At 39.0% G+C, this 27,304-nt stretch overlaps 1 protein-coding gene across 3 annotated transcripts; it reads right to left on the bottom strand.

Moving 5' to 3' along the window:
- Positions 1-20: 20 nt before the first annotated feature.
- LOC128026495 (protein delta homolog 2-like) lies at positions 21-27,304 on the bottom strand. Of its 3 annotated transcripts, none has more exons than XM_052613699.1 (6): positions 27,186-27,304; positions 12,558-12,639; positions 5,500-5,581; positions 5,204-5,334; positions 3,974-4,118; positions 21-2,441 (listed from the first exon to the last, which is right to left on the bottom strand). In XM_052613699.1, exons 2-6 carry the CDS (start codon positions 12,625-12,627, stop codon positions 1,706-1,708), a joined length of 1,164 nt encoding a protein of 387 aa, XP_052469659.1. In that variant the 5' UTR covers positions 12,628-12,639; positions 27,186-27,304; the 3' UTR covers positions 21-1,705. The 3 variants fall into 3 exon arrangements, with proteins under 3 accessions (XP_052469659.1, XP_052469658.1, XP_052469657.1); XM_052613698.1 differs by lacking the exon at positions 27,186-27,304 and adding an exon at positions 16,605-16,910; XM_052613697.1 differs by lacking the exon at positions 27,186-27,304 and adding an exon at positions 16,618-16,910.

Raw genomic sequence — 27,304 nt, 5'->3', positions numbered from 1 at the left:
TATCTGATATTCAATTTTTAATATGATTTTTATAAATAAAAAATAAATAAACATTGTATGGAGCTAATAACAATATAAATTATAGTATATCTAAATGATATTTTACATGCACTTTATAAAAATAAAGAGACACATGTAGCACGACCCGGAGAACTGTACAGTTATAATATTAAGTTAATTTAGTCATGGCAACTGTTATACAAATACATTTTTGTAGTTTATGATTATGAGTGATTTATGCACACAGTAGTTCTACGGTTACACAGTTCGAAACTTTAATACATACAGATCTGTATAAAAATACACAACAATACAAAACAAATGTACATTTCACCAATAAATTACATAAATAATATTTACACTTGAGAATACTGCTGCTAAGAATTTATATTACTAACCTGCTTAAAAGAGCATCTCTACAATGTAATGTTACATTATCATTTAAAAAACGTTTATAAAACAAATATTCAAGGAATCAAACATACATGGCTTATACTCACTAACAATGAAATATTTTACATTTTGAACACTTACACAAACACCTGAAATGAAAAGCACTTTAGCAACGAGGCTTGATTATACACATACAGTACTAATGTAAAACACGACTGAAGTTTTGATGTATTTGTGGGGTTTAGTGCTTCCCTTTATGTTACATGCAGCGGATCAGTGCTACGGTTTACTCTTTGAGTACAGACATCATATCAACAAATACAGTAGTTCCCAGACTGTGTGCACCTCAACATCAACAGCGTCTGCATCCCACCTTACCTTCAGAATGTGACAATACTGTATTTACAGGATATACAGTATATTAAAACAAGGAAGAGGTGAGGTGTCATAACTGACTGGATATAAAAAAGTGCTCTCTATATGAAAATTAAGAAAGCCCTTAAAACCAAGGTGAAAAAACTCTATTTCCTCTAAAATTAAATTTTTTAACTGTACTTTTTTTTTTTTTTTTTACTTTACAGAAAGTCAGCATTAGTTAATGAGCGATACATTTCTTACAATACTGATTAATCTTTGTTAATGTTTATAAAAATACAACAGTTTATTGTTAGTTAAGGTCAGCTTAGGCCTATTAGATCATGTTATCAGATACTTTTGAATTCATTCACTTTAATGTTGAAATTAACAGTAAGATTAATAAATGCTTTAAAATAATTGTTCATTGTTTATGTTAAATAACCTTATTTAAAGTAGATATTTTTTTTCTGTGTAAACATTTTCTCGCCATCTGGTGGCTGAGGATGGTGTTTTACATGATAACTTTTAGCTAGCATGCTAACAAGTGTTGCCTTTTTCGAATAAAACGTAAAAAAGTGGGGAAAGGAAATAGAATCTCTGCGTTTCAGGGGTTTTTGTGAAAAATATTGCTTGGTGAGATCAGCCAAAATGTTTTTCAGTGGCAGAGCAAGTTTTTCCATTTTTGATGAAATATTACACAAGTCTTTCTTATCTTTGGAATCATATTCCAAGACCAGGTATATGAACACTATTGATTTCATGTCGACTCTAACTGGCCTAATGTTCCCTCAGCAGTACATGCCTCACTTGTGGCATCTCTGATTAAAATAATCACTCTGAATAATGACCACCTGTTTTCAGCGACCAACTCTCAGATTCATGAGTACTGTCTTATGTTTTGAGAGGTCAGAAGTGGCCTTTTACTTCAACAAGAGCATCTGCGTGATCTCTGGGGCTAAATGATGTGGGTGTTCAGCCTCTTCTTCTCGAGCTCAGCTGGAGTCGAAGGCTGGAGGAAGCTGATCTTGCATTCCTGTTGTGCAGGCACAGAGTTCGTCCGGCATCGGTGGAAGGGGCGATGGTGAGCGGGAGCCGGCCTGCACCGACAGCGAGCCGATCGATCCTGGCAATGTCCGCGCAGCACCAGACCAGCCGTTAGCGCCACCACGGCTAAAGTCAAGCCCCCCAACACCAGCAGGATGATGAGCTGCAGCTCTGACAGCCCTTCAGCCCCATGCTGAGTCACCACTGAGATTTTGAACGAGTGTGGAGTGGTCCAGTGGGAGCGATAGACTTGAGTAACTCGGTCTCCTTCGCCCCTGAACGGAGACACGGCTTGAGGTCCTGACTCCCAGACGGGGGTCTCACAAGTTCTTCCAGTGAACCCTGGAGAGCAGAAGCACTGGAAGGTGGAGACTCGGTCTATACAGCGTCCTCCGTTGAGGCAGGGCTGGCTGGCGCAGTCGTCCAGGTTGATGGTGCAGAAACGGCCGGTGAAACCCGCAGGGCACAGGCAGGAAAAACGGTTCACGCCATCCAAACAGGTGGCGCCGTTGGCACAGGGGCGCATCAGGCAGTCGTCCATGTTGGTCTCGCAGCGGGGCCCTGTGAAGCCAGCCAGGCATCGACAAGACAGTTCTGGAGCGTAACCACCCAGATCCTCACAGAGGCCGCCGTTCTTGCAGGGGGACCTGCAGCAATAGACATGAGAACTGAAGATATCTGTTGTTTATGATTCCCACACAACTCAACTCATCGACGGTTAACACAGATTACGACAAAAGCTATGTGTGAATTATCAAAGAGGCGTTTGAGAATTTGAGAGAGAGATGTTTAGCAGGTTAAATATCTAGACCTGTAGCGGGAAATGTGAATGGACTGTAACTGACTTCAGTGACGACAGACGCTTCAGACGACTTTGAAAGTGGTGTAGTGAATGGACTGGGTTTTAAAGGTGAAGTGTGTGTTCTCTAGATCACTATTGTCACCAAATTGCAAAAGAAAGCTTTCTGAGAACTGATTTTTATTCACAACCAGATCCATTTAAAATATAAAAATCCAATCTGTTTTCGGCTGTACGATTCATTTAACATTTGAATCATAACTGAAGCATAATGTACTTGTAGCAAGCGTAGTCCAATTAATGAACAAATGGAGTGGTTCCTAAATTAAAGAGACTTAAAAAAGACTCAATGAGCAACAAATTATTGCTAAATATGCCTGTGTAAATATCATCTGAAAGAACTGGATTTCTTGTATTTGCTCATTTTTTACATTTTCATTTGAAATCTGAACAACATCATCATTTGGCAATATGTTGCTGAGTGATGTAAATGCAATTTATTTTCTCGAATTATTTCAATATATAGTGCAAAAAATCCTTATGATGTCCTTTGCTACTGCCATTGGATGGACAAACAGAAAGTTCTTCACCCTCTGGATAGATTATTTACTTAGTTATTTCTGCATGTTAAACGTTTGATATGTAAAAACATCGATATTACATCATTCATATTCACAGGCTAGACTGAACGGCTCGTTTTGTTCTTCTGCAGCTTTGTGATGTTAGGCAGGTGAGTACATTTGTATGGAAGCATATGGGTAGCAATATTCATGTACAGTAATATGCAATATGATAATGCATTTCTGTATTTACATTTACATTTTCCAATACATTTGTGCAACGTTTGGCGCAAAATGAAAATGAAAATTTAATTACATATTACATAAATTACAAAATTAAATTACAAACTCCATGCAGTGATTGACAGGGCGGGAGGGTGCGGAGATGTGATCGGCTCGAAATGCATTTTCAGTGTGCACATTGAATTTTGCTACATTCATTGCAGGACATTGAATGAAAATGCAATCGTAAGTGTCTTGACTGTGAGTGTTAATGTATTTAAGAAAAATAGTATTTAAATTATAATTTTGCCACAGTTTTTGCTTGAACATGTCTAACATATCTAATCAATTCTGTAATACATTTTCATTTTAATTTTGCAACTTATAAAGCATTAAAATTAATATTCATTTTACATATTAAAACTGGTGTATGAAATGGCAAATTAAAATTATGTTATTTAATTTTAATTTTAATTTTGCATATTGCATTGTCATTTTTCAAATTACATCCCAAATTGAATATTGCTACCCATATGCTTCCATACATTTGAACACACAAACATGCATTTACATTACAAATGAAAAGAAATCAACCCACTTAGTCTTTTGGCAAGGCCCTGTTTTCAGTTCACAGTCCCGTCCATGAAAGCCTTCGGGACATAAGCAGCTGTAATCCCCAGAGCCATTCAAGACACAAGTAGCCCCATTCTGACACGGCTGCTCTCGGGAGCACACCAAAATATCTGCGAAAACAAGTCAGTGCTGTTATGTTGATCTAGTGTCTGCCACTGAAAGCCATGAATGATTAATTACCTAACCGAAAATTAACTTAACTTAAACTTAAATTAAAATAATAAATACACATTTAGAATAAATTAATAAATACTATATAAATTTTTATAATTAGTATATAAGTAGCTCAATACTAAAATAACCAACCCATGCTCATTGTAAATATGTGAATCCCGCTACATTTCTGGAAATAAATACATTTCACAGCAGTTTCCAGATTAAATGAACACTAGGGGCAGTAAAACACCAACTTTGTTTCCCCCACACCATACTGTATTATTACAGAGGCAGATCATCTTTAAATAAAAGCCTGTTTTTGCACGGTTCCTTGGACAATATTATGTTATGACCTCAAAACGCTTTTACCAAAGTGCATTATGTGTAAAATAATACATTTCAATGTTTGCATCACATATCCAGCTCCACATTTAAGGCCCTTCTGACATAGTAAACTTGCTCAATAGCGCACCTGGTACAGCATTACGCTTGTGATGCAGAGCACTCAGGAACAGGCGCTCCAAAATAAAAATCAAAACTAATCCCCAAGCCTTGTGTAAGGAATCTTTAATGCATGGTTGCTTCAGCAAATGTATTTTTATTTGGTTTAGTCGGATTAGTCAAGGTGTACATTAATTTCAAATGTAAATCATTAACTTTTTAGCGCCAATCTAGGACATTTAGTTTCTAAACTGCCATGATACATACAACAAACAATGTTGCCGAAGTCACACTTAACTGTTTTGGAAAGAAAACATTATTTAGTGCAACACACTGGACATTTAACTTTTTTTATGATGCTGTGCTGTTTAATAAACTCCATCTGCAATTATATAGCTTTTAGGGCCTCTTGTGGACTGTAAAGTGCAACCATGTACCCAGAACAATGTATTTCAGGTTTCGCAGAGTCGTGTATTTTCAATAAGCATGGGTTGCAACTAAAACTGTTTCATGCCCCTGTCATTTATGTCTTTAAAAATTGGATTTCTTTAATCAGAAAGTTAATCGATAAAAGCAACTCCCATGAATAATTACTCACCTTTGTCACAGAATCGGCCCGCCCACCCGTCCACGCAGGTGCACTGCCAGGGCTGATGGCAGGAGCCATGGACACATCCAGGCATTCGCACGCAGTCATCACAACGCGGTCCACCCCATCCCGGATCACACCTACCCCACAGAGGCAACAGTCAACCCTGCATGTCCATTGTACTGTTAATCTGTTTACAGTTTTCATCTTCTACAATAGTAGTGAGCGGGAACAGGCTTGCACAGGTCAGATATACATCACCAAAACAGCTGAAAGTCTCAAGTCAATGTTTCAGACACACTCACCTGCAATCACCGTTTTCGGCACATTTTCCATGACCCAGTTCACACGTGCAGTTACTGACCGAGGGTGTTGGAGATGTTTCTGCTGAGGAAAATGAAAGACAAGAATACATTTAATATAATGTTTTATATGTATTTGAAGCTCTTGTCAGGTATCATGTTTTCTTTCTTTGGCAATTGTGTAAACGATAGAGTTCAGAAATGACTGCATAACAGCAATCGTCACTGGTGAATCCTCTTCAGATGGAGTAAACAAGTCCTTCAGATCACACAACACGCTCGAGCATGTCTGTGAGAGTTTGTCACTCGAAGAAGGCATGTGCGTTCAGTGTCACTTTTCAACAGCTTATGTAGCCTGTTGAGCGTGGTACACAACAGCTAGTGTCTAAGATTTTAGGGGGGAATTGTGACACGTTTTCATAAAAGTCTGACCTCTACCTGGGAAACTGGAAAGTTGATGCAAGCTCTTTTTCCATTCTTAATGTACTTTTCTATGAAACGTTTTATGAAGTGTTACAGTGAAATGATTCCCCTGATCTCCATCATCACCATCCCGACTGAGTGATTTAGCAGTCTTGGCTGTGCTTATCCAGTATTGGGTTTTGCGCTACAGTGGAGGTTAGCGCAGGGTGTGTGTGTGTGTGTGTGTTGGGGGACGGCCAGGAAGCGCGTGTGTCTGTGGTGATGGGCACGAGGGGAGCGTGTGCGGTGGGAGGAGAGGAATGTGCTCATGTCTCCGCCCGTATGAGCTTTGCCCGAACATCACAAGAATTCACCATGGCCCAGCGCTCCTAACCCCTACATGCCTTCAAACCAGCCTCTTACATCACAGGTCCTGTGCGTGTCTCCACTAAACACACCGCTAAATTATTAACTCTGTAGCCAGGAAGTTATGATTATCAATATGTGAATCAAATGTACACTTACAAGAAGTTTATTTACCCCCTATCTGACGTGCTCACTTCATCTGGTGACCATTTCAGATAAAGGCTGGTATGTGAGACACAATACATGTGTAAGCTCATATTCATTCAGCGGTCGCTGGAATGGGAAGCACTTCCCATGTAATCCGGCCAAGAGTAAGACCTGTATTGCTGGAAACACAGAGCAGGCTTGGCTTTCCCGCGCTATCAGTGCAACAGATGAAAACTACAAACTGATAACGGAGAGCTGCCCAAACAACAATATGAAGCGTAAACTCTTAAACATAGACAGCTGAAGGATTCGTTTAACATTTAAAACTGTGTGGGCCAGTGGAGATCTTATGGTATGCTGATTTCCCTTCACTGTAAGTAAGGGGCTTAGCCCTAAAAAACAGCCCCATACCATTATCTATAATATCACTATGATCAATATTCATGCTTAAAGCTTTCCTTCCTGTATATTGTCTGTTTGCTCGCTGCATTAACTGCAAGTTCAAAGCATGCTATGATTGACAAAGACTGGGAGTTGTTTGAATCCAGGTTGGAGACAGTGAGTACTTCATACGCAGTAAACACGAGAGAGTTTTAAAGAGAGAATGAGTCTGGGTGTGACAGAAGTCAACAGAAGTCTGTTGATCTCAGAGTGCTGATAGACGGATGTGGTGCAAATCGTCCTGTACATGCTGTACAAACTGTAGGAGTCTATTCTAGAAAATCCTCCAGGCCTAATTCAGAAGCATGTGTGAATATTTGCAATCGCAATGGTTTTGAATATGATATGATATCGCAAGAAATCTGGACATGGGTCATGATTCAGTTCAACTTGTTTTTGTATGATTCACTATTGTTAAATATATGCTAAATTCACATCCAATTTTAAGTGTAATATAACAAAAAACTGGGACAAATTTCTCTAATACTAAACTATTATTTCATTTAAAAAAAAATAAAAAATAAAATAAATAATTCGGAAGAAGGTAGATGAGTATGGATGAGTAAGATTTTGTATTTTTCACAGTTTACATTAAAAGATGTACATGAAAATTACTGTTGACATAAGTTTAAAGAATATATAATATAATTCAATATTTTGGACATCTCTATAGCATGTTTCCCGCTTTCTAATAAACCTGGTTTTGTGCTCTATACTATGAATAGTAGTTGTGATGTCTTTCATTTGTATGTCACATTGGATGAAAGCATCTGCTAAATGAATAACAATAACAGTAATTGTTTTAATATTATTTTTTTAATTGATTCTCAATAGATTCTCAATACTGACAGTAATGTTTACAAATTTACATTTAGTCATTTAGCAGAGGCTTTTATCCAAAGTGACTTACAACAATGTAATACAATTGTTTTATTACAGCAATGATGTTGGAGTGAAACCTGGACTGGGATTGACTCGGACACCTGCTGATCTGATCTGTCATGTTCTGAGTCAGTGGCCATTGATTTATGCTCATGAAAGTGATCATTTCAATCATAACAATGGCTGCGTATCCTAGGGTTGAGTTTATGATGGCAGTGCGACAGGTGTTGTGACTATCTCCATCCTCCAGTCTTTGTGCTTCATCTCATGGAGGTGCTCAAACAGACACCACAGTGCGTGGGCTACTTGAATGTGTAAACCAGAGAGATCTAAATGTATTCCTACCATGAAACCCTATATTCCCTCTCCAGATCCCCTGTGGCCATGCTCAGAGCCTTGGTGCCAGTGAAACATGCAGGTATGGGTCTCCCTTCGGACCACACACACTTCCCAAGTGTATGCATGTGTGTCTAAGATCTCACTGGGGAGCAGGTGGAGTGAAATAGAAGACAGTGTCTGAAGGAGCTGAGGAAGAGGTAACTAGAACCGTGTGAACCGAAGGAGTCAAACATTGGCAGATTGATGCTCACCTGTTTCTGACCAGGCTAAACACTTTTAATGCCATTCACTGGACATGTCACTGTGAAAAGTGTCATAAAACGTGCACAAAGCAACGTCATTTTGCAGAATTGCTGCCACAGGCAAGTTTTTATGACACTTTTGTAATTCATTCTCACAGTTTTTCCCACAATCAAAATATTGTCATTATTTATACACACTCGTGTCCTTCCAACTTTGTATGGTTTTCTCTCTTTTGTTTTATGGAAGGCAACAGAAGACATTTTGACGAATCTCTCAGCGTTTTTTTAACAGAAGAAAGTCATTCATACAGGTTTGGAAGTTAAACGAGGGTGATTAAATGATGACAGAACTTTCATTTTTGGGGCATTGATATTTTAGTATGATTTACTGTATATATACTTTTTTCATTTTTATTAATATTTTGAATTAGCTTTTCTTTTTATACTTAGTTTAGTTTATATTTAGCTCTTGTTTAATTTTTAATTTTTTTAAGATTTAGTCATTTTTATTAGTTTTTGTTTCATTATTCATATTTCAGTTTCAGTTTTTATTTCCAGTAAGTTTTCTGTTGAAAAGAGCTTTAACTTCGTTTCACTAAGTTGCTAAAACAACATTTTTAATTTTTATTTATTTTTTCATCTAATATTTATATTTTATAAACATATTTTTACTTATTTTTTATTTATATAACTATTCAATCTACCAAGATACCAAGTATAAAACATCAAAGAACTGTTTTTTAGTGTTTACAGGCGCTGATAGTGTTGAGGAAGAGCCAGGAAGGGATATGATTTCTGATTTCTTATTTGTTGTGGCAATAGTGCCTGGCACAGACTCAAGTGCTGTCCGTTTATCTGTATCAGTTTTTCAGTGCAGTGGCTTGTTTCAGCTGGAAGCCCCTTCCAGGATGTACTGGCCCCACTGACCTGCTCTAGAATCAATCTTTGCAGACATGCACAGATCATGTTTTCCCCATCTTCCACAGCAGACCAATAGACACAACTGATAGTTCTTCTGCATTGCTTAGATGCACAGAGTGACACACTGACACATTGCCCCCAGCACACGTGTAAGACACAAACTCTTGCGCCCAACAACTGAGACGCAGATTTGTTACATTCTCTAAACGAATTTCCCAGCGGAATGCTCAAGAGACAGATCAGCCACAGCGGAACCATCAAAGACCTCTGACGCAGAGTTTTCTTGTAATCTACTCAGCAGGATCCTGCTGCAGCACAGCTGGTAGAAACTGTTTGAGGAAATTAACAGCACATATGGCCAATTCTTTTGAGTAGCTTGTGCCAATATTATCTTTTGTAAATGCTCTATGTTGGATGTGTGATCTGCTCTTAACTTGCCATATATCTAGTTTCACTGCTCCACATGCTAAACATATATTTTATACAATTATATCAGTATTATTACTGTTCACTATAAACTACTGACATGACTTCACAATAATTTTCCAGTGATTTCCAGTGAAATCAATCCAGGAAAAGGTAGTCTGGTAGCACTATATTTTACAGTCCTTTTCTGCATGACATACTGTGTACTTCTTATTGTGATTACAGTAACAACTTATTTACTAGGTACTAACCCTGATCCTTCCCTTAAACCTAACCTTTACTCATGTAGTCACCTTATATTACCAATTACATTCATAGGGAAGTACATTGTAAAAGGGATCCTTTAGTGTCTGGAGAGCGTCCAACCCCGATCCAGAACCAGCCCGCCGTCAAATCTGCCTGCAGCTCAGAAGTCAGGCCTGCCAGACAGGTCACTCCCTGGCCTTCAGCTGATAACAGCCTGCTCATTAACCCCAAACCAGGGGAGGAATTTAAGGAGGAAAAGACTGTTAGCTTAAGCCCCTGATTCTGCTCCAGTGTTGGCACCAGCCCCTGTTTCCCTGACCAGCCCAGTTAGGGCTCCAGTTCCCACGTCCAGCCAAAGGAGCACACCAGTCCCCACGTCCAGCCAAAGGAGCGCACCAGTCCACACGTCCAGCCAAGTGAAGGCTCGTTTTTCCCACGTCCAGCCAAAGGAGCGCACCAGTCCCTACGTCCAGCCTAGTGAGGACCGCTGTTCCCACGTCCAGCCAAAGGAGCGCACCAGTCCCTACGTCCAGCCAAGTGAAGGCTCCAGTTCCCACGTCCAGCCAAAGGAGCACACCAGTCCACACGTCCAGCCAAGTGAGGGCTCCAGTTCCCACGTCCAGCCAAAGGAGCACACCAGTCCCCACATCCAGCCAAAGGAGCGCACCAGTCCACACGTCCAGCCAAGTGAAGGCTCCAGTTCCCACGTCCAGCCAAAGGAGCGCACCAGTCCCTACGTCCAGCCCTAGTGAGGACCGCTGTTCCCACGTCCAGCCAAAGCAGCGCACCAGTCCCTACGTCCAGCCAAGTGAAGGCTCCAGTCCCCACGTCCAGCCAAAGGAGCGCACCAGTCCCTACGTCCAGCCTAGTGAAGGCTCCAGTTCCCACATCCAGCCAAAGGAGCGCACCAGTACCTACGTCCAGCCAAGTGAAGGCTCCAGTTCCCATGTCCAGCCAAAGGAGCACACCAGTCCCTACGTCCAGCCTAGTGAGGACCGCTGTTCCCACGTCCAGCCAAAGCAGCGCACCAGTCCCCACGTCCAGCCAAGTGAGGGCTCCAGTTCCCACGTCCATCCAAAGGAGCACACCAGTCCCTACGTCCAGCCTAGTGAGGACCGCTGTTCCCACGTCCAGCCAAAGCAGCGCACCAGTCCCTACGTCCAGCCAAGTGAAGGCTCCAGTCCCCACGTCCAGCCAAAGGAGCGCACCAGTCCCTACGTCCAGCCTAGTGAAGGCTCCAGTTCCCACATCCAGCCAAAGGAGCGCACCAGTACCTACGTCCAGCCAAGTGAAGGCTCCAGTTCCCATGTCCAGCCAAAGGAGCACACCAGTCCCTACGTCCAGCCTAGTGAGGACCGCTGTTCCCACGTCCAGCCAAAGCAGCGCACCAGTCCCCACGTCCAGCCAAGTGAGGGCTCCAGTTCCCATGTCCAGCCAAAGGAGCACACCAGTCCCTATGTCCAGCCTAGTGAGGACCGCTGTTCCCACGTCCAGCCAAAGCAGCGCACCAGTCCCCACGTCCAGCCAAGTGAGGGCTCCAGTTCCCACGTCCAGCCAAAGGAGCACACCAGTCCCCACATCCAGCCTAGTGATGGCTGCTGTTCCCACATCCTGCCCATGGAGGGCCTTAGAAGCCAATATTCTCCCCAAGGATTGGCCTGATCCATGGGTCCCGGAACAAGTTCTGCTATGGAGGCCTGCCATCCCGTGTAAGCCTTTCCTGAGGGGACTCCAGAGTGCCTTCCCCGTTGGATTTTTGTCGCACATGGATGTGCCTTCTGGAAGAGGTAGTAATGTCAGTCCTGTGTTCCATATCTTGTGTTTTCCTTCTACACATGCCTTCCATTAACCAGTTTCTCCCATGGTAATTATGTTCATGGATTCCTTAATGGATTCCTTCAATAATCACCCAATTATATTTTCTAAAGATGGATATATACATTCAGCTTCACATACATATAATACAGTCATGTTAAGCAATATAGGCCTATATAGCAAATCTTGACTCTGTGATTGTTTAGATTATCCCAAAATGTAAACTATATTATCTTCCAGCTGTAATCTGCTAAATGCATGATTTTTTTGTAAAACGTCTTTAAAATGGTGTGTTTTATGAAAGCACTATACAAATAAAGCACCTCATTGTTGCTTCCTACTCTAGTGGTTTACTGATATGGATCTCTGCAGCCGCTGGGACACTGTCCGAGCTTGCCCCTGCCTGCAGGACCGACTCGACACTGAACGAACTCGGGCCAAGTCTTCAGTAATTTTCCCAGCATGCTCTGTTTTTTTATTTATGGGGAAGTTGTGGCCTAACTGTTACAGAGTCAGACTCCTAACCCAAAGTTTTGTGGGATTCGAGTCTTATACCGACAGGGATTGTAGGTGGGGGCAGTGAATGTGCAATGCTCTTTCCCACCTTCAATACCACGACTGAGGTGCCCTTGAGCAATTAAATAATAATGTATGCTCAGGCAGTGCATGTGGGATGTGTAGAAAATGTATTCAGAATTAATAAAATATTACTTATTACTTATCTTATTATTTTTCAACTATTTGCTTTATATTTATATTGAATTACTGCAATACACAGTAAAACATTAAGTGTATGTAATGTAATTTGGTGGCGTAAAACAAATATGTATTTACCTTGGGCTTCACAGTTGTGTTTAAATAGCACCCCACAGCCACAGAGCAGCAGAACTACAGTGAGTTTCATGGTGTTGACAATCTGAAACAACGAGACATTAACACATTAACATTCATGAAATGATCATTAATTAAATCACAAGCCTTTGGACAGCTGCTGATGACATATATTATGAATATATATTTACAGAATACAAGTAAAAAATAAGGCACTAAAAACAAGGGATGCTTGGGTGATGGCCATCCCATAACCTCCAACATGAGTCACAACAGCCCAGGATGAAGATCTCTGAGCACTTTCACTCTACCCAAACATCAAACAGAGCAACACCTGACCATGGACCAGCCGACAGACATGTTTAATAATTTAGCTTAATACTTAATAATTAAAAGCACTATGTGAATCTTTCATGGTGGACATTTAGAAAACCACACCACTCCTTCACCACCATTAGTCTATTTACACAGACCACAACGTTGCTGAGGTGAGCATTGACAGAAAAAACACCATGTTGAGAACCGATAAACAAAAAATAACATTAGCAGCACTTCGCACTTTTTGCATAAACATTAAAATAGTTACATTAAAATAATGGCCAGATTTTATATATATATATATATATATATATATATATATATATATATATATATATATATATATATAATATAGTCGTGTATTAAATAAATTCAGTGCCACAGACTGAAGTAGTTTAAGTCTTTGGTTATTTTAATTGTGATGATTAGTATTAATAATAATAATACTAATTAAACATGAGAATATTACAATAGAAGACTTTTTTCAGCTGTATTTTGGCCAAATAAATGCAGCCTTAATGGAGAGAAGAGGCTGATAATGATAAACCTTACATTTCAGTCTTTATATCTGTTACAGGCATTCTAACTGTTAATAAACAATTCTACAAAAACAACCTTATTGTCCAAAGTGTTGAGATTTTTAGAATGCATTAACTTGTCTTTCATCTTCCAGAACAGAAACGGCAGACAGGATAAATGAGAATCTAATTTCACTGTCTCCCAGCAGGTGGCAGTTATGGAACAGCAGAAATATAGATGTTTCCACAGTAACCACCATAAACAAAGCTTTGCTGCATATATAAACACTTATTAGGAGACATACACTGAGAGAAGATGAAATGCAAATACCATGGAAACTTTTCTGAAGACAGTCGGTTTCTTCCTTATGCATTCATTGTATTCATCCATTCATACATACATTATTTCATATTTTCTCTCTGCACCGTGCCTTCCATCATGCTTGCACACAAAAATATGAAATATACGAAATATGAAACAGTAATACTAACTGTAGTGAATTTTTATTGAGGTTTATCGTCAAACTGGTAACTGATTCATCCCTACTCTTTAAAGCCTGTCATTCTGAAAAGCCTAGTCTGCTCTGATTGGTCAGTTTGCCTAGACTGTTGTAACTGGTCAACCACTTAAAATGTTTGTTGGAAATGGTGCAACTCTTACCATATAATCAGGTTTCAGCTCCTAAAGCTAGATGAGCTGCTTCTGTTCTACATGTTGTATAAATTTATGTCTCCTTGTCATTTCATTACAAAATCATTTACCAAGCTGTCATTAGAAGGCGGACCAAAGCAGCCAATAGACAGGCATTAAGGCATGGAAATAACAATGCTATCTCCCAACCAATTCATACCTATTTTATGAGGTGGCTTATTTGTGCAAAGACCGCAAGGGTTTAGGGTGTAATTTGGGACAGGGCCTTTGTATAATTTCTGTTAGGGGTACGTTTAGGGGTGGGATCACCTCATAATATATGTTTTTTATTTTTAAGAGGTTGCAAATTTGTAGAGGTCATATGAATTCATACGAATTAGCCACCTTGTAAAATATGTAGGACTTTGACACTCCTGAAGTGTTTCCACTTTTGTGTCCCATATACATCAGACATTCAACCAGCAGTTGGTCGGCATGACATCTGAGGCTGAGACTACTTTAGCCCGAACCAGAAAGAAGTCAAGGCACGTGTTTTCAACTAGAGAAATGAACTTCCTTTGCCATGGAAATACATTTTTATATCGTTTACATGCACAATCACCAATACATTACACTAAAAGGAGGATTTAAATAATGAATTATAGAGATATTTTGTAATATCTGCATTGCAAATGACCTCAGTGAAGTCGATCTCACACATCTAGATGACAAAATAGCAAGATGCATCTTTTTTGTTGTTTCCCATAGATTCATGGCGCGCTCTTTCAACCACTAATGGAAATGAATATGATGAAAAGCAGGCAAGCTGAGAAGAGGTCCATTTCCATGATAGGAAGCTCTCTAGCATTTCACAATAGGAAGCCTCCATCTACAGTCCTTGTGGGGATGCCATGCCAATTATCACTTTTGCATCCTGGCCGCTCTCATGCGCAGACACCAGGCAGTGAAAGCAAGCAAGTGAGCTATATTTGAACATTACATTACTTCTCGAGCAGATCACTCTGTGATTTTCAAAGGTGCTATTTCCAGCCGTGTTAAATTAATATGTGTCATGCACTTTGACACATTGGCAATGATCCAGGAAAATGATCTCCATTTGTTTTATGGTCCATCTCTCACAAAACATCAAAATTCAATGAATCATCCAACGGTTCATTAAAATAGATGGCCGACAGTCCTATGACTGAAGACTCTTTCACTCTTACCATGAAGCTAAAAAGAAAGATGATTCAGATAGGAATTATTATCTTCTCACAAAAAGGACATTTTGGAGAAGCATGTTCAACATTAAAATTTCAGCAATAGAAATAAAAATGAAACGTGACATTTAACTAAATTTAAATTAATTCAACAACCCAAAAATGAAGATTTAGTGAAGATTTACTCACACTTTTGACTTTTCCTTCTTCCATGGAATATAGAAAAAGGAATTAAGAAGAAGCAGCTTAGAAGCTCTGTCAATCTCCAAGCATTACAAAAAAAAAAATAATAATAATAATAATCTTGATTATAAAAAATGATCTCAAAAGCTTTTATGCAATGTTGAATGCAATATTACAGTCAAAAAGGCAGATTTGTGAGGAACTGACTAATGTCCAAGTCAGTATTCACTTCCACTCCAACAAAACTCTTACATTTGGGAAAAACTTTGTATGCAAAGCTGGGAATAGCACGTTAACATTCAACATCACTGACCCCCCAAAAAACGAATGTTCTTGTGTGTTTTGCAACTGACACAACAGATCAGATTATATTAATGGGATACTATTGGGAACACATGGAGAATGAGACTTGAGAGCTAATGATCTAATGTTTTATGGTATCATTCTGGAGCTGGACGCTATTCATGGTCACCGAGATGGAAGAAGCAGCATAAAGATTCTTCAGAATTTCTTCTACAGTGTTTTTAATGGAAATAATTACATAGCAACTTATTTTATCTAAAAAGTGCACTCATGGGTGTTTAACAGCTTTTTATATTGTGGCTCAACAAATCAGAAATTAAAATAACAACAATTCCTTTTACCAGTCTTTTCTTCCTAGGAAAACATATACATTAACAAAGCACATTTTAAAAAAGTTGAATGTACACACTTCAGAACTTGGATTGACACTGGAGCACAAGATACACTTTCATACAAAAATTCAAACTAAAATCTCAAAGAAACCTTCATCAAAAATCTGAGCAAACGTACTTAAAAGCCCACTATTTACCAGGAAGCTTCCATGGAAACTTAATTTGCCCGTGGTTCCTTTAACCAGCATCTATTCCCACACCATTTCCATCTCAAATACTGCACAAACACCTTTCTGCTGTTGGGTAAATAGACTGATTATAATTCACAAGTTTAAGAGCCTGAGTTTGACCAGAGTGTATACTGTAGCCTTTTACAGGAATGCCTCCTTAAATAACAACACAAGATAATATACTTTTTTTTCTTTTAAGTTACAGACTTCAGAAGGTGCTGCACAACCAGGCTCTTTGAAACGGCTTTATATTAAAGGCTACAGAAACAACTGAACTCTATTTTAACAAAAATGCAAAAAGACGAACACACTTACTGAAAAAACACACCTGAGCTGTTGGCCGCCCCTCCAGCAGAGTGTTGCAAACCTCAGGTGCTGATGAAACAGGACTCACATATCACACACACACACACCATTAGGAAGCAATGTAAAATAAAATCGAGCACGACTTCACTATCCAGTCTCGTATATATGCACACCCTCAAGATCAGTCTGCTAGTGAGGCACGTTTTGTTGATAGAAATGCTTGTTTGTAGAAGCAGACACGGTTCCACCTCCCCACTCAACAAGCCAACCTGCCCAAGGACTGGCTCTTAAAGAGACAGGCTTCGCTCGAGACCACCATCCCACACAATCTATCACGGCAGAGTGAGTACAAGACACAGTATAAACATCACATGCTTGTTTGTTTTCTTCTTTATTCTCAAACCCTCAGCCACTTTTTGGTATTTCACTGATGCATGCCAAGTCTTGTTGTTCAAGACCGTCCGTGTAAACATTCTTTTGCACAGATGGACGCGTCTGATTGAGAGTGCATTGGACGCATTTTGTCGTCTTGTTATCAGAAGCGCCATCTGCCAGAAACCTTTGTGGAAGCTGTAGCAGTAATGGAAGGCTTTTTGCTGTTGCTGTAGCGACAGACAAGGCTCCTGATGTTGGGGGCTGATGTGCCCACACGTTCCTCTGCAGGCGATAGTGTGGAGAGAGGATCAGTTTTCAGCAGATTATCTCAACAACATCAGGCCTGTGGAGCATTTGAAAACAGGCATCTACATGTCCACACCATGGTGATGGGAGACTGCGCTCGCACATATACAGTATGCACAAACTCGCTCGCATACAAATATATTACTATAAATGAGGGCGTATGTAAAGACAGACATGTAGCAACCATCTCTCAGCTGCCGTTTTCTCTTTAGAAAGCTGAATCACTACTACAATCGTAAGCAGAATGGGTAGAGGAGGATATCGGGCTCCTAAGGGCTTATCCTGATAGTCTGCGAAGAACAGATGAATTAGGGAAGCACTCAAAGCTCATTTGTTTTTGGTTGCTTGCCTCGTGTTTATACTGAGATAATGGCATGCCCATTATTCCAGCTATTCAGCCTCTGGATTTTAAGCACACATTTGTATGTGTCTGTCCCGCTGTGGTCTGATTACGGTGTTTGTGCTGAAATTGACAGTACAGTAATTAGGGTGTTCAAATCTGCTGCTTTATGGCAAGTGCTTTCTTCTCTAGCTTTACATCATTATCCACTGCAGACCCAACAATTACTGCAATTGTGAAAATTGACTTTCATGTGAATATCACATGCAGTGTCTGTTTTGTCATGTTCATCTTACGCACTAAAAAATAAAGGTGCCCAAAGGGGGGTTTTGTGATACCACTGAAGAAGGCCAGTGTTTAAACAACAACACTGTTTGTCCTAGTGTATTGTAGTTTTGTATAATAGTTAGTTTCTGACATCGATGGTTCAATGAAGAACCTTTAAACTACATGGAAACTTTCCATTGCACAAAAGGTCTTTTATAGTGGAAAATAGTTATTTTAATTATTATAATTTTCTTCACAATGAAAAAAGAAAAAAGAAAAAAAAGCTCACTCAGTTGAAATGAACACATTTATGGAGCCCCTAAAGAGACATGGTGATGGTTTTAAAAAATAGGACAGGAGAACATAAAAATTCAATGCTTTTAAATTCCCCCCAAATATTTTGTGTTAGTTTGCATTGACTTACTAAAGTATGTATTTCGCTGAGAAACTTTGCATTTCTTCACAAAACATTTATGAGGGGAAATTATATTTAGGTGATTTTGTGAATGAATGTAAAGTTTCTAGTGGAACACATTATTTTATTTTTTTTGCGAGAGAACAAAAGTGTTTTACAAGTGAACACAAAGTTTATTGGGGAAACACAATGCTTTTGCTGGAGAAAGCTAAGTTTCTGGTAATAAACTATTATATAAAATATTATTTGGGTAGATTCTTCTCTTTTTTTTCTTTTTATTTAGATTTCATCATGTTATTTTCTAAATATGTATTAAAATATGTATTTACACAATAAAAACATTCAGAATAGAATCACAGTTCGTGGTTTAAGGACTCTTCGTCACTATTATTTCCCAAATATTTGCCCTTCTGCCCCTCCTGATTTGTGCGCTCTTTCTTGATCTGAATTTTCCAGATCATATGTCATGTTATCATCTTACTATAAAAACTTCCATTTGCAAGCAACGGACATGCCTCCTCCCTCCTCCAACATAAAAGACTTCAGAAATCCAAGCCGTTCTTTTTCCTAGTTTTTCAGAGTAATCCCAGCACGAGTTAGATGTCAACTTTTAATAGTCACGGTTTTTGTTTTGCAAAAAGAAGAGTGAGAATACACAACTTACTAAATTCTAGCACTTATATCAGCATTGTGGGTGAATATTACAGTATAATCCTGGTTTGTGTGTCCATGGTGGTCACTGTTACTATAGCAACTGAGAGAAGATGCCTTCTGTATCTAGACACTAGAGTGAGATTAACTAGTGTAATATATTGCCTTTCCATTTCCAGCATATGGGGTTTAGTGCTCCGCATATGACATGATTCAGATGGCAGTTTCACTCCATGAAGCAAGAATGTGTTGTGACAAGTAATGCAAATCTATCTATCTATCTATCTATCTATCTATCTATCTATCTATCTATCTATCTATCTATCTATCTATCTATCTATCTATCTATCTATCTATCTATCTATCTAAGTGCTAGATAAAGTAGATTATGCAGTCAGAGTTTTATTAGTAAGTGATGGTATTTATGAACTCCATTTACAACCCAGTGATTTTTCCCACACCATACAGACCAGTAATATTTCCGCCTGAGATGCTATATAAGGCTACATGTGAAAAGTACATTCAAGGCAACAAACCGGAAACTTGTATTGGGACAGGCATTGGGGGATTATTCTGCTCAGTAATTCATTAATTGAGAAATTGAGAGGGAATAAGTGACATCATTATGCAAACAAAATAAGAATTTCAATGAAGCATTAGGAAGAAGAGCACTTTTAAGACTTTAAATAAACGTATTATGTTCAGGGCTTAAGTGTATTTAAAAAAAAAATTTTTGGAACACATTCCCACATGAATGTTTTTCACCTACCCTGTTCTGATAGCCTGAGCCGGGTGCTCCTTCCTGTGTGAATTAAGATCCACTGAGCGGCTCCCTGTGTTGATCTTACTGTGGTGTTGTTTTCTGCATATGAGATGTGTCCCCCTGTCCTCAGCTAGTGTATGCTGGGTGTCTTTCTTTGAAGTTATTTCGGCATGTGTCGAAGTTGCAGACAGCATGAAGAATGGGCTGCTTGACCTTTCCTTCACCCCAAACCTCCCTCTCGGATAGAGAACAAGGAGGTGCACACGTCCATGCACTTCACAGCCTCTCACCCTGCCCTGGAGCTCTGACTCATGGAGCTGCTCATACCCCTGAGGACTTTACTTAAGGCAGAGCGACAGACACACGTTCCTGCTCTGTCATCAAGCACGTTGCCCCATCATTGGATCGAAGCAATGTTAAATGAACCCCTTGATAAGATTACTTAGGCAACCTAGAGGGTTATTTTTACTCTGAGAGAGTTACATGAGAATTTGAAAGATAAGGACTCTAATTCCTATTGTAGATGTGGTGAACCCTTTTTCCCTCCTGGGACATTGAGCGAATCCTTACTTGTCATTCTGCACAGGTCAAATTCAATCTTGACTGTTTCCTGAGCAACTTAACGTTATTCCTGAAGTCCATAAATTGAGGAATTAATTTTCCGATCTAGGGGTGCAGTAGTTGTCTTATACCATCCAGAGTCCTGCTTAATCTTTTTTAGTCCCTTGGTGCTGCAAGGTACTGTATTTCCAGCACTGTATTTTTAAATACTCAATTTATGAAATGGAAGCGAGCTAGCACTTAATTTCAATCTCTACGGCTTCTTTGTGGGGCAAGGGCAATTCATAGTGAGACCTTCTCTGCTCTTTGCATCCTGGATAATTTTTTATTTTGAAGACCCAAGGTTTCAAAGCCCTCCAAATCCACTTGACATCTGACTGTGTGCTGAGCCTCAGTCCTTTGGTAAGCTGTCATTGATAGGTGGAAGCCCTAAAGCTAGATTGGGTGAAACCTAACACAGATTGATAAAGCAGCTGGACCCACACCCAGCTGAAGTGGAACAGAAGTAGTCGTAAAAAGAAGTAGCACTTAATTGTACAGTCTTGTTTTGCATTTACATATGAATTTTCCTAAAGTAATAAAAATAACTGTGTAAAGGTACTAACCCTAAACCTAATCATAATCTACGTTAAGTCCATTAACTGATTTTACTTTCTTGAAGTACACTGTCAATGCATAAGCTGTAAAATAAAGTGCAACTAAAAGACTTAAAGTAACGTAAAGGTCTTCAACCTTCAACCTAAAGATTGCGTCAAAGCAGCTTCACAGGGATAAAAAGGGAAAGAGCAGAATCAGTTATGGAAACTCACCTATTGAGAAAATTCAGAATCAGTTGCAAAGCTGTTCTATAAGACAATTTCTGAAAGTTAAGCATCTTTCAGACCCCGGCTAAGCAAGGCAGAAGGCGACCGTGACAAAGAACCCAAACTCCATCAGGTGACAGAAATGGAGAACCTTGGGATAAACTAGGCACAGCTGGGATAAACCAGTTCTCTCATGACCTAAGTGAACAAATACAATGTGACTTTGATTGAGGTACATTATACCACCATTACATGGGAAAGACAGAGTTGTAGAAGATGTCATGCTGGTTCAGGTGTGTTTGATTAGGGTTGGAACCAAATTCTGCAGGAAAGTGGCTTCCAGAAGTAGGGTTGAAGACCTCTTAAATAAAGTGGCCTGGATCTTGGAAGTAAGAGCTGTTAAAAACAGGGGTGATCCAATTCTTCTTCTGGAAGGCCACTATCCAGCACAACTTAGCCCTAGCCCTATTCCGACACACCTGAACCAGTTTAATCAAGGCCATCCGGATGACTAGAAACTTCCAGGCAGTTGCTGGAAAAGTAAGAAAGTAGCGCTCCGAGAGCAGGATAATATACCCCTGTGGTAAGTAACAAAAGGTTTAAAGTTTTCCTTCACACTTTAAAGATATTTGTTATGTAAGAAGATCCTGCACAGATCATTAGCACCCTTCTTCCACTTTTCAACATTATTGTGGTGAGAATTATCATTCCATAGTTGGGATGCTCCCAGAGATGTATAGTAACGAAGTAGAACTACTTCACTACTGTACTTAAGTACTAAAAGGCGATATCTGTACTTTACTAGAGTATTATTTTTTTCTCCTACTTCCACTTTTACTTCGGTACATATTTTCGCTGAGTTTAATACTTTTACTCCGATATTTTTTTTATGTGCTGCATCGTTACTCGTTACAATTATAATAATGTTACGAATCATTCCATTACAAACCACTGCCAGAACTGTAGATGGCAGGTTTGATGAAGCTGGCACATCATTGAGCGAATCAAGCGAGACTGCGCGTGCTGACTGAACTGCTGTGAAGAGAGAGATGAACACCGAGCCGAGCCAGATAATGACTCGTTCACGAGTCAAGAACCGGTTGCATCGGTTTTCGGATGACCAGTAACGTTAGTTCTTTCTGACAGTTCGATTCAATAAACCAGTTGAAGAAAACAGTTCACCGATTATTTTGCGCTCGATGCAATGGCGTCATTGGCGTTGACTGCACCTGGGCTCATAACATTAACACAGAATCAGTTCAGAATCAATCACCAAAAGAATCAGTTCGGTTCCAGACGCTCTGTGTGTCGGTTTGCTTCACGCTAAATCACACATGCGCAGTATCATCAGCTCCTCGGTTCACGAACCGGACGCGTCTGACAGAAACGGTTCTTGACTCACGAACGAGTCATTATCTGGCTCGGCTCGTTGTTCATCTTCAGTTCTCTCTTCATCAGTTCAGTCAGTGTACTTTTGAGTCAATGAATTACTGCGGGATATTGGTTTGTTTTAACTCAGAGGGAGTGTCAGACACATTAAACAAGTTAACATCTTAATTCATCTGTGGATTAATGCGTATTGGAGACGCGAACTGTTTAAAACGATTCAGTTCGATTTGGTGGACTGTTTCAAAAAGATCCGGTTAAATCGAATGATTCGTTCGCGAACCAGATATCACAAACTGCTTTGTTTTTAACTGTCTTGCAACAGACACGGAAAAGAAGACAATGCTGAATAAAGTCGTAGTTTTTGCTATTTTTGGAGCAAAATGTATTTTCGATGCTTCAAAAAATTCTAAATGACCCTCTGATGTCTTACGGGTTTGAAACAACATGAGGGTAAGTTATTAATGACATCATTTTGCAAATTGGGCTAACTAACCCTAGTAACCGTTTTTTTGTTTACAAGAAGTTAGTCAAAGGAATTGTGATTGTCCTTTAGGTTAATCATTTGAAATAGTAAAAACAATATGTTCAAACTTTTGACTACTTTCTTTAATAACTACATAACACAATACTTCTACTTTTACTTTCAGTACTTGAGTAGTAAATTTTAAAATAGACTACTTGCAATACTTAAGTACAAAAATTTTTGAATACTTTAGTACTTCTACTTAAGTGTGGTGCTTAAAGAGCACTTCAACTTCTACTCAAGTCACTTTTTTGATAGAGCACTTGTACTTTTACTCAAGTATGGTTCTCTAGTACTTTATACATCTCTGGATGCTCCACTCCTGTTAATAATTTCTGGATAAGGATTGGTGCACTTACTGTCAGACTTCTTCTTCTCATGTCTGCATCGTGATAGAAGCATGGCCCAAGGGACATGGCCCCATTGTTGTAAGCTAATCTTACAGATCATTGTTACAGTACATTAACTGGTAGCTGAGAGGCAAGTTGGGAAATTGTGTAGTCTGGCTTGGGCTAATTTTGACCAGGATGGGTGGGGGTTGAGAGGTTGCACATTTAGATGTGTAGTGCAGCTGTGGGATGCCTTCTTTTCTAACTGCTGGTAATGTGTACACAATGCACAGCTGAGAGTCATCCAACTCTCCAACCCAAGTATTGAATGACTCTCAGAAATGGTACTGAGGTGCTTATAAAGCCACCTTGCACAAAATGAATGCCTGTTTATGCTGGGATGAGAATGGAGAAGAACAGCCAGCTCAAAGAACAACACACAATCGGCACCAGCGGTAGCCTTGACCCCGGAGCAGCTGAGGCTAGAGAAGAAAACAAAGGCCAGTGGGCATTTGCAACCTTGAAGTCAATAGACGACAAGATTACACACACTCTTTTTTTGTGGCCTGTTATGTATGAGTCCAGCCACTTCATGCTGCTTATCCTGAAATCAGATGACTTCCAAACATGCTAAGCACTGTAGTCTAGTATGTGATGCTCTCTTTAAATGTGTCTTTTATATTTAACTATTGATAAATGAAAAGCAGGACAAACAGAGCCTGTTTACCAGATACTATTTTAGTAATCGTATCTCAAGTGGTCAGCCAAGAAGCATTATAGAGTTTCCACCTGATAAATGCATCTGCCGTGACTATTTGCATTCAGATTTCGTTGAGACACTCCCCACTTATTTCATCACACGGTTAGTACATAACTTTTGCAGGAGCATGTAAATACTATTGAATTAACTCATGCTCGGCTTACAAGCAAGTAGCAAAAGAAGTGAAGAATAGAGGGAGGCAGCTGTGATTTCTTTCATAATCTTGTGTTTTGGTGCAACGTAACAAATTCTGATTATTTTGGTGGGCTTTCTAACAATGCATACCAGAATGGTCACATGTTTTAGGTGACTGGGCAGCATGTAGGTGGCATATTCAAGATGTAATCAAGACGGATGAGTATTTAAACTACACATGATGTGGTCACGTGATTATTTCTGAGTATCTCCATAGTCCATACATCGATTAATCGACTAATCATCGATTATTCCACTGATTAATCAAATATTGAGTTATACATATTCTAACAAATAAATAAAGGTAATCACTTCAGCTTTTGAAAGTCATATTATGTCATTAAATTATTATACAATTACTTTATACAAATAAATATATTTGGTACAAAATGACACGACAGAGAAACTCTCTCATTCACCATTTAATTAGCTATATGTTACCCTGGAACACAAAACCAGTCTTAAATCTAGATATTGTGATAAGATATCGTGCAAATTTCCTTCTGTAAATATATTAAAACTCTTTCCTTAGTAATGTGCATTGCTAAAAACGTTATTTGGACAACTTTCTCAATATTTAGATTTTTTTTTCGCACCCACAGATTAAAGATTTTTAAATAGGTATATCTCTGCCAAATATTGTCCTATATTTCCTACTGTAATTACTATTTCCTATGTCCTACAAACCATACATCATTGTAAAGCTTATTTATTCAGCTTTCAGGTGATGTATACATTTTTATTTAAAAAAATTAACCTTATGACTGGTTATGAGAGTACTTTATAAATAAACTTTGCGTGACTGGACTTTACTGTAGTACTGAACTGCAGAACTCATGCAAACATCCACATTGATGTAATCAGATGCGTTTCTTAACTGCTGCTTCCTCACTGCTCTCAGTTTTTGATGTTTATTTTGTTACTAAAAGGAAAGGGCACAGTATATATTTGCATAATCATTCAAACGTCGCTTAGTTGCTTCAGGTTATGAGCTGAGTGTACAAAGTTTTCATAGAAAAATGCTTACAGTACTGTATGCGTATACAATGTTGATTATGTACACACCCACCTTAGTGTACACATAAAATCCGATGTAGGCTTTAGAAAACATCGTGCTATGCGCATCGAGTATGCAGAAATGCACGTCACACAAACTTTACAAATATCCTAGCTTTTATTTACTTTTTTCCCATAAATTTATGAAAACAAAACAATTTGACTGGAATTCAAAATATATAGTTAATTTTCCTTAATATTGATTTCCTGGCTTGTGTGATAATGTGCACTTGGATAGAGTTGAGTGACAAGCAAAGCAGCCTACTCTGTAATCTGAGCTCTCTTTCCTTGGAAACTCAGTGTTTGTGATTTATGATGTACTTGACCTTTCCTCCCCAACCAGCTCTTGGAGTCTCCGAGGACAAACGGTTGCATGATGCAGTGCATGAACTTCGACAGTTGAACTAACATGAGTATGATAATGTTGACATCAGGCAGTGCTACAATTCAACCACTTTGTCTCAGACTGCCTGCACTGATCTTAGACAGTTCATAACAGTTTAATGCAATTTCACCATATCTAACTGTAGAGGCTCAGTAGAATATTTATGAAATAAAACAGTATAAAGAAAAAGTCACAGCTTTATATATTTTAGGGGGTTGTCAGTCTTGTATGAGTACTCTTAAAACTCATTTTCTTATTTACTCAATTTTAATGTAATCATCAAGAGTGCTCTTTAAAAGAAATTCAATGAGGAGACATTGACAAGTCCTCCCTGGCCATGTAAACATGTAAGAATATTGACAGATGTCCTCTTCCATTTCAGGCTAAACGATACTGAAGAGTGAATAAGAAAGGCTGTCTTGAGTCACCATCAAATATGAATGAATGTTGTATGTCTGGAAGGAACGTAGCATGTTGACTAAGTACTGCATATACAGTAAGACAGCCTACATCTATTTGACATCTGATCTTTACCACCACAGTGCTGAGAGGTGTGAACTACAGAACTCATTCTTGTGCAGTATGGAGTTTCTGCATTCCAGATCAGAAAGATCTTAATCAATTCTGCAAACTAAAAAAAAATTTTTTGCATGTGATATCTCCAAACACCTCTTCCAGCCACACAGGGGCTCCAATTCTAGCTTATATTAAAATATTGTGACACCACTGGTAATGCAAGAAAATGTGGGCTTATGAATAAAATGCAAATACGCTATATTTAGCCAAGCAATGTCTGTAAATCGACAAAAAGCTTGAGGTGATTTCAGCAAACCTGGTTTGTTAAAGGGTTGTGTCAGCCTGAAGTCACATTGCCATTGCATTCTCATTTATCTCAATGGCAGCTACTGCTGACATACAGTAAACAAAAATAAAAGATGCTTTTTGCCCCAATAATGGTGTAATTACTGTAAACCAGCAGGGTTAAATAACTAAACAACCTAACCAGCCAAATTCTGCATCCTTGTATCAACTACTCCAGATAAACCCGCCTTTAAACAGCAAATCAAAACAAAATGAACTCTTATTGGTTTTCTTATGATGTCACATAGGTTCGTTTCTCAAACTGGACCAGACTTTACTGACCATCAACGGTTTGTCTATGCAAAGCTAGTTAAAGGAGATGTAATGCTTAGCACCTCATATTATTTACCTGGGTCTCATTGCCTGGTTCTCTTGCCTACTACATTTTTTTTCCGTTAATGAATCAAACAATTAGTAACATTTCATATAATCTGATCATGATGAAAATATCTGGCGAAACCATTCTTGAAATTGCATGATAAAGAAAGCCTTTGGTTTCTTCTCATCATATGCCAAACAACTCTTTCCCTCTAGCACACGTGTCTGCTCTTGCTTTAAACTGTTCAATTAGGTTTAAATGCCACAAGCTCAAAAAAATCAAAAACATTTACCTGCGCTCAGGTGTAAAATGAGGTAAACCTTAAACCGACAGTCCCAAATAATTTTTCTTCTTTTTCCTCCAGATCACCATCACACTCTTCTAAACAAGCTCTCTGAGAGTGTTTATTGC

This window comes from Carassius gibelio, chromosome A13, assembly GCF_023724105.1.
Source record: "Carassius gibelio isolate Cgi1373 ecotype wild population from Czech Republic chromosome A13, carGib1.2-hapl.c, whole genome shotgun sequence".
NCBI classification, from domain to species: Eukaryota; Metazoa; Chordata; class Actinopteri; order Cypriniformes; family Cyprinidae; genus Carassius; species Carassius gibelio.
This window is presented reverse-complemented; position numbering and strand designations above follow the sequence as displayed.